The following is a 7638-nucleotide window of genomic DNA, read 5'->3' as shown; positions in this document are numbered from 1 at the left end:
CAATATTTTTTCATATTTTCAAATCTAAAAAGGCATTAATCTTATCCCTCTACAAATTTCAAAGGAGAGTAAATCAATCTATGAAAATGCAACGATATTCTCATTAAGAATAAGTGTGATGTATTTTCATTCTGTGAAAGGATCAACTTTAGAATGATCTGTGCCATAACCTAACAAGTTTTCGAACCTTCACAATGTCAATATTCCAGCAAATAACATCCAAAAATTTTCAAGTGTGTTATAAAAATGTTAAATTTAAAGAAAAATTATTTCAATATTCCCGATACTTTTCGTCGAAAAGCTCCACCAATCAACAAGAAACTTATAGTGAGGTTTATGCAACTAATGTAATATTTTTTTCTTAAATGCTTGTTGCATATTTTAGATACCAGTGCAGCCAAAACTTTTGTAACATTTCAAGATAAAGTGCGGAAAAGAAGGTCTGAAGCCAAAAAAAGTATAATTGTACAAGTTCAATCAGCTCAATCTTTCAAAGAACTATACTCATATTGTAGTTCTTTTGGTAATATCAAACAAATGTTTCACTATTCTGCAGGGATTGAACCTATGGTGATTAAATACATATGCTTTCAACAAATTTACATTTACAAATTTTTTTTTTCGATTTAGCACTTCATTTTAGTGGAATTTCAACAAATAGATGCTGTTAAAGCTGCTTTATCATCAGGTACCTTTATTGAAAATAATACAATTTGTCCCACCCACTCTCAATTCTTATGGTTCAGAGCAGGTGCCAAAAAATTTTCTGAGCGTAAACACAAAAAGATTGAGTTGTCAGTTACTGATGGTTTGAAAAAATTATCAAGTGACTGCCTTAAAAAAGAATTGCGATGTTGTGAAAGTGTAAGTTTTACAGAACTTGTTCATTATTAACATTTTTATTAGAAATGATGACTTTCAGATAAGCGACCAAATAAATACACTTTATGACATGTCCAAACTTACAGATTTAGAGTCTAGATTACGGTTTCTCACAGCTAGACAGATAGAAATGTCTTTAGCAGGAATGTTTCCTAATGCACAGGTTCTACCATTTGGCTCTTCAGTTAATGGTTATGGCAAAATAGGATGCGATCTTGATGTTGTGTTAACACTGGATAATGAAAAGGTAAAGCAAAATATTAAATGACTTATAAAATGTTTGGTTCTGATAAAAGGCTCTGAAGTTTCTCAGTATACCTTATGGTTTCAAGAATTCTTTTTGGGAAATATGGATATACACTTCTGTTCAACTGGAGCTAATTCTCTTTATTCATATTCAAATAAAAATTTATATACATTTGGATTTGGGAAATTCTCTGGTGTCAGAAAATGAAGAATTAATTTACATGTATTACTCTAGGAAGCACCAGATAGCAGATTAATATTTCATTGTAAAGGTTCTTCGGGAGTAGATAGATCTTTGAATATGAGAAATCTGGAGACTATTGGTGATATCTTGCATTTATTTTTACCTGGATGCACAAGAGTTAGGAAAATTCTCCAAGCTAGAGTTCCTATAATCAAGTATTACCATCAGTTCACAGATGTAGAATGCGATTTATCGATGTCTAATGTGTGAGTTCAAGCAAAATAAATTTTTGTTATTTGCCTTTCATTCCACTGAATTTCAGTTCTGGAGTACACATGTCTGACTTCTTGTATATGATGGGTGCCTTAGATCCAAGAGTAAGACCACTAGTATTCACAGTTAGAAGGTGGGCCAAAGATGTAGGATTAACTAACAGCACTCCGGGTCGTTGGATCACAAACTTTTCACTTACTCTACTTGTTTTATCCTTTTTGCAAAGGCCTCTACATTCACCACCAATTTTGCCTGCACTCAATACTTTGGTGAAATCAGCAGGTTAGTAGAAGTAAATATTTATCATAACCTTGAAAGATATGATGATTAGTTGCAAAAAATTAACATTAGTGTTCCTTTCCTAATAGATTTTGATTACCAGAGTTATAAAAATAAAAAAAAAATCTGAAAAAACACATTACAAACTCAACATCGTTTTCAAATACTTCTTCATTTAAATAAAATATTTTTCAAATTTGAAATTATCTTCAAAAATATTAATTTTGGTAGGTTCAAAGGATTCCTTCGTCACAGAAGAGGGAGTCAACTGCACATTTCTTAGAGACATCGATAAGCTACATCATAATGTATCAAATACTGAAAGTTTAGAAAGTTTGCTATGTGAATTTTTTGAGTACTATTCCCAGTTTGATTTCAAGACCAAATCAGTTTGTTTAAATGAAGCAGTGACTTTGTCGAAACCAGATCATAGCCCTCTTTATATTGTGAATCCCTTGGAAAGAGGATTGAATGTGAGCAAAAATGTCAGTTTGGAAGAACTGGATAGGTTCAGGGAAGAAGTGAAAAATGCTGCATGGCTACTTCAATCGACTGGTGATACAAATTCACCAAATTGGGGATTACTTTCTATATTAGGAACTATTAAGCATAAATCTAAGTTAACATTTAACTTCAATTCACCCAAAAATCATAGATTGATGCATGTGAAAGAGTTATTTGTAGAAGGTGAAAATGATGTGAAAATTAGTGAAATAGAATTTAAAAATAATGTTGTGAAAAAACAAGTTGAAGAAATCAAAAAAGAAAATGTTAAACTAATGAAAAGTTTGAGTAGTATAAAAGGCACTGTGAGGTAGTATTACAAAAATATCTGAATTAACCATGGACTATATTTATATATAAAAAAATATATATAAATAAAATGGCTTTTTATTCATTGGAAATTTGATCACAAAAGATATTTTACGGTGATCAATAAATGTAAAACTGTTAGTACTTCAGTTGAGTTTTTCTGAATTTAAGCAGCTTGTTAATCTCCTGAACAAGGAATAATGGCTGTTGACCAGCTACGTTGGTAAGTTTTCCATATCAGAATTTTTGGCATTCATATGGTCAATTTGGGTAACTCCACCTTCTTGGTCATCTTTGAACTTCAGCACATTTCAGAACTTCACCATAGTAGAATAAAAAATCATTCTAGTTTAACTTTCATGTTTCTCATCCTGCTTAAGATCTTCCTTCAGAATTTTGTGGCAAGTACCTACAGATACTCCAGTTAATCGGGATAGAACACGAACTGAAGTTTCTGGAGCTTCCTCCATTATTTGTCGAATACCATCAATCAAATTTGGATTTCTTTTACTTGGACGACCACTTCCCTCTTTTCTCTGAACGCTACCCGTTTCTCTGAAATTCTTAACACAACGCATGAGGGTAGATTGAAAACTCTTATAATCTACAGCAACATCTGGATATTTGCTTTTGAATTCATCTATGCAGTCTTTTACGGAGTATTTCCACTTTCCACCAATTTTCCTTCCATTCCTGAAGTAAGACTCAGTTATAAAAGCCTTTTGCTGATCCGAAAACCCCATTTTTGAGTTTATCCACTGTTCACAAAAAAACGAGGTCAACTGAACTGCACCAGAGAATTCCTCGGAACACGAAAAATTATTATCTATGATGCTCTTTGATGTTCTGTGCATAGAATCTTAGAAAACACAGAAATTTATATTAACGAAAAATATATTTCTCTATGCCTATAAAAAAAAAATAATCCAGTTGCAGGAGATAAGTCCGTTAAAATTTAACACTCCATCAAAATGTTGGACTTTCCTGCAACTGAACAAACTAATATTAATTATGTAGCATAATCTCAGTACGGGACGACGGGTGTTCTTGAAGATATTTGAACTTTCTGAACGCCTCGCGAAGTTGTCTTTAACCATGCTTTAACCACGGCCTTCTAAAGACAAAGGGGGTTTAGAAGGCCGTGCTTTAACTATGTTATGTTATGAAAAAAGATTTAAAACTCTTTCGCAAACAGCCGCAGATGAAAGAGTAGCACCTTGAAAAATCATGTATTCATAGCAAAATAATTTATGCGATTAATAATTTTACCACTTGTTCTAATCCATTATTTAATTTTAGAGAGAAAATGAAAGAATTTTATTGTACAAAAAATTTGTAATAGATCCATCAGTCTTAACATGCTTGTTAGCTGTAATTTGTACCTATTTAAGAGTTTATGGAATAATGAACATATAATTGAAATTATTAGTACTTCAATTCTTCAAAGATATCATTTATTCAATCTTTGTTTTCTGAACAAGGAACTTCCGAGTGTTTACTTCTTACATGTTGTTCTAAGATATCACCTGAGCGGAAAGTCTTACTACACTGGTTACATGCTAAAGGTCTCTGATGCGTTTTCAAATGTTTCCTTAGACGACATGAATACAAGAAACTTTTGTCACATAATTTACAAGTAAAGGGTTTTTCGAAATCTCCATCGCCATGTGCGCCACTTTCGTGATTTCTCAAATCACCAGAGTTTGAGTAAGCTTTAGAACATATCTTACATAGGAACGGCTTGTAACCTGAATGAACCCACATATGACGATTAAGTCTTGATGATGAAACGAAACCTTTACCACACTCGGAACACAAATAAGGTCTCTCATTTGTATGGTATGTCCTTATATGCAATTGCAGATTGGCTGACTGACTAAATGTATTACCACAATAGTTGCAGCAAAATGGTAGTACCCCAGAATGTAACACTTTATGTCTTTCCAAGTTTGATACAATTTTGAATGACTGATTGCAAAAATTGCATTTAAAAGGTCTATTGTCCTCATGTGTTTGCATGTGGCTAACAACTCCAGCCCATCGTGTGAAACCTTTATCACAAACAGGACATTTAAATGGTCTTTCCCCAGTATGAGACCTCATATGTATTTGGAAAGTACTATGGCTGGGATATTTTTTTCCACAAATTTTACAAGCAAAATTTTTTGGAACCATGTGACCTTTTAAATGTCCAATAAGTTTTTTGCCATCTTTGAATTCTTTTCTACAAATATTGCAGAATAAAGACTTGGATGATTCGCATATTTCTTTATAATTTTTTTGAGACATATCTAACTTAACGTTCTCATCATTGTTTTCATGCTCTGAAGATTCTACTGAATCTTTCAAAGATAAAGGTTCATGACAAATCGACTTGAGAGGTACTAGGGGTGGTATTTCTTGAGGAAGAACTTGATTTATAATAATTCTTTCAGCATTTTCCGAAGGTTTTATAGGTATCAATGGTGGAAGATCAATATTATAAATGATTTGTTCTGGAGTTTGTTTATCCTCTTCAATAACCTTCACTTTGAAATTTTCTTCCTTCAAACTCGCAGAACAATTTTGAATGTCTTCCACTGGTAATGACACTTCATTGAGCTTAACAGATCCAATCTTGTTATACATACTTCTTGAAGGAATATTCTCTAGAACTCTCGTTGAATTCTCTGTTGAGATCATTTCACCCTGTATATCTTTGATTTCAGCCTCATTTAGAGCAATATCAAGTATGTCTTGGTTTGAAACAAGTGCTTTCATTTTTTCCTTCAACAAAGTATCTGTTGCCTCAACTTGTATTTTGAACAGATAACTGTTGGTCAGAGATTCAAAGCATGTTGAGCATATACGTTTTGGCAGTCCATCAGTTTGACTTGGATGAAGAGAAAAACAAAATTCTATCATTTCAAGAATTTTTCGTTGAAATATACTTTTCGATCTTGAGTTACACTCCACTGAGCATAATCTACAAAGAGTCTTTATAAAATCAAATTTCTCAGTTTGTGCTGTTTTGTTTCCTTCAGTTAAAGGAACCTCCATATTTTCCATTAAAAAAATGTAAACTTTTTTTTAAATTCCATAAACTAGGACAAGCTATAAACGATCAACAGTTTCCTCTTCATCATAGACGCTGATGTCGACTGTTGAATAATTTTTGGAGATGTCCATATTTCTGATAATTTCACATTTATCACATTTTCAAAATGAAATGGAAAATCATGGGAACTGTCATTCGATTTAGGTTAGGTTAGCAAGAAAAATACTAGGAACTGTCAAAAGTTTTAGTTCAACAAAAATGAAAATCTTTTTGTTTTCATTCTAATATGACTGCTAATGAGATATCCATTCTAATTTACAGCCTGTGTTCAAAACACAACCAATTAGGTTTTCCGAACAATTTTAAAAACATTTTGGAATACGGATGAAAAAAAAATTAAGATTTATTTGTTTATTCAGAGTAAATATAGTTGTTTTCATATGTATGTATTCAGAGCATATTCCTTAATTGCTTTTCTTGTGGTTTCCTAATCTCTCAACATTTCAGCAAAATATAAATAAGTTAGTTATGTCAGAAAAACACTATTTCTTAAAAGAATTAGAAAAAAAACACCAATGTAAACTCGTCTTTTTTCATATTGAATGTAGTTAACAAATATAAACTTATGAAATTCTGAATCATTTTTCAGTTGATTTTAATGGAATCAAAGCAACCATCATTTAATGACTTTCTCCTTTTTTACCAGCTACTCTCTTGAAATCTCCCATATTAGTAGTACTAATTGGTGTCCCTATGAAAGCTAGATGGTCTATTTGAGTAACTTCCCCACCTTCTTGGTTGTCTTTGATAAATACTTGAATATTTTGTACATTTTGAAATTTTACAAATTTCAAGTTGACAGGTGTACCATCTAGTTCTTCTGGTTTAATTTCCAAGTCCTGAACGCTAACAAAACTACTCATCTGGTCAAAGTCCAACGTTCTTGGTTGATTTATGAACAACCTTAAATTCTTAGGACCCTTACCAGCTGGAGCTTTAACTTTTATACTATGGATTTTAACAGCTTGATTAAATGCAATAGAAATAATTAATTGTTCATCACAATCTGACTGCAGAAAACCTTTTCCAGATGTGAGGCAATGCTCCAAAGTATGATCATCACTTTCATTCAAGCATTCACATTGAGCTTTAGTAATAAATGGATATAAATCCAAATATCCACTAACAGATTCTGTTTCTTCACTTTCAGAACTTCCATAGTACTGCTGTATTTTGTTTTCCAATGCAGCTGCATCTGCACCTTGTACTCGATCTACTTTAGCTTTATTTCTGTAGAATATGAAAGTAGGCATCGCAGAAACGCCCTGAGCTGCTGCAGTTTCCTGGCATTTATCAACATCAATTTTAAGAAATACTGCATTAGGATATTTAACAGATAGTTGTTGGAAAACTGGAGCAATTCTTTGACAAGGCCCACACCTGAAAAGGTGAATGGTAAATATACTGAGGTGCAGATTGAAAAGACATTTTACCAACTAGCAGTAAAATCGGCAACCACTAATTTGGTAGAAGCTGCAGATAATTCAGTTTGGAAGTGTGCTTCATCATTAATAACTTTGACCAACGACATTTTTTACTCAATTCGATGAAAATTTATTGAAAAATGAAATGACTATGCAAAACAGAATTGTCCAGAGAAAAACTCAGAACTGAATCACAGAACACAAATTTTATTTTACATAGAAATAGACATGTCTATATGTCTATGTTATTTTATGATCAGATGTCAAAATTTTCGTCTGTGACCAAAACTTCCATAGAATGACTAGATACTAGATACGAGGGGCGTTCGTTTTTATATCCGATAGGCGACAGATTTTTTCGTCACGTGACTAAAAATCGAATAACATTTGATGCTGACAACTCTTCTTTTCTTCCTTTAAGCTCCTTCTTCATCTTTTTT

General features: G+C 32.4%; 4 protein-coding genes across 4 annotated transcripts; 1 reads left to right on the top strand and 3 right to left on the bottom strand.

The window, feature by feature from the left end:
* The first annotated feature begins 164 nt into the window (after positions 1 to 164).
* Positions 165 to 2762, top strand: LOC123307268 (poly(A) RNA polymerase, mitochondrial). Its single transcript, XM_044889506.1, has 7 exons — positions 165 to 327; positions 386 to 570; positions 631 to 864; positions 923 to 1129; positions 1364 to 1578; positions 1635 to 1867; positions 2096 to 2762. The coding sequence occupies exons 1-7, from the start codon at positions 195 to 197 to the stop codon at positions 2680 to 2682; spliced, it is 1794 nt and encodes a 597-aa protein (XP_044745441.1). The 5' UTR covers positions 165 to 194; the 3' UTR covers positions 2683 to 2762.
* LOC123307270 lies at positions 2738 to 3482 on the bottom strand. The gene is made up of 2 exons (XM_044889508.1): positions 3162 to 3482; positions 2738 to 3086 (listed from the first exon to the last, which is right to left on the bottom strand). Exons 1-2 carry the CDS (start codon positions 3418 to 3420, stop codon positions 3028 to 3030), a joined length of 318 nt encoding a protein of 105 aa, XP_044745443.1. The 5' UTR covers positions 3421 to 3482; the 3' UTR covers positions 2738 to 3027.
* Positions 3483 to 4109: 627 nt separating this feature from the next.
* On the bottom strand, positions 4110 to 5770 carry LOC123307269 (zinc finger protein 239-like). Its single transcript, XM_044889507.1, has one exon. It carries the CDS (start codon positions 5723 to 5725, stop codon positions 4136 to 4138), a length of 1590 nt encoding a protein of 529 aa, XP_044745442.1. The 5' UTR covers positions 5726 to 5770; the 3' UTR covers positions 4110 to 4135.
* A 522-nt stretch (positions 5771 to 6292) lies between these two features.
* LOC123306780 (thioredoxin-like protein 1) lies at positions 6293 to 7403 on the bottom strand. The gene is made up of 2 exons (XM_044888922.1): positions 7208 to 7403; positions 6293 to 7154 (listed from the first exon to the last, which is right to left on the bottom strand). The coding sequence occupies exons 1-2, from the start codon at positions 7303 to 7305 to the stop codon at positions 6395 to 6397; spliced, it is 858 nt and encodes a 285-aa protein (XP_044744857.1). The 5' UTR covers positions 7306 to 7403; the 3' UTR covers positions 6293 to 6394.
* Positions 7404 to 7638: the final 235 nt, after the last annotated feature.

This window comes from Coccinella septempunctata, chromosome 2 (genome assembly GCF_907165205.1).
Source record: "Coccinella septempunctata chromosome 2, icCocSept1.1, whole genome shotgun sequence".
Taxonomy (NCBI): domain Eukaryota; kingdom Metazoa; phylum Arthropoda; class Insecta; order Coleoptera; family Coccinellidae; genus Coccinella; species Coccinella septempunctata.
Note: the sequence above shows the minus strand (reverse complement) of the source record. Positions and strands in the feature narration are given on the sequence as shown.

What these genes read in the sequence shown, in the direction of transcription:
- LOC123307268 (XM_044889506.1), top strand. Translation starts at nt 195, where the DNA reads ATGTCAATATTCCAGCAAATAACATCCAAAAATTTTCAAGTGTGTTAT. An exon ending in AATTGCGATGTTGTGAAAGT is followed by an intron (nt 865 to 922) that starts GTAAGTTTTACA and finishes GATGACTTTCAG; the next exon opens with ATAAGCGACCAAATAAATAC. An exon ending in GATTTATCGATGTCTAATGT is followed by an intron (nt 1,579 to 1,634) that starts GTGAGTTCAAGC and finishes ACTGAATTTCAG; the next exon opens with TTCTGGAGTACACATGTCTG.
- LOC123307270 (XM_044889508.1), bottom strand. Translation starts at nt 3,420, where the DNA reads ATGGGGTTTTCGGATCAGCAAAAGGCTTTTATAACTGAGTCTTACTTC. An exon ending in AAATCCAAATTTGATTGATG is followed by an intron (nt 3,087 to 3,161) that starts GTATTCGACAAA and finishes GAGTATCTGTAG; the next exon opens with GTACTTGCCACAAAATTCTG.
- LOC123307269 (XM_044889507.1), bottom strand. Translation starts at nt 5,725, where the DNA reads ATGGAAAATATGGAGGTTCCTTTAACTGAAGGAAACAAAACAGCACAA.
- LOC123306780 (XM_044888922.1), bottom strand. Translation starts at nt 7,305, where the DNA reads ATGTCGTTGGTCAAAGTTATTAATGATGAAGCACACTTCCAAACTGAA. An exon ending in GCCGATTTTACTGCTAGTTG is followed by an intron (nt 7,155 to 7,207) that starts GTAAAATGTCTT and finishes TCACCTTTTCAG; the next exon opens with GTGTGGGCCTTGTCAAAGAA.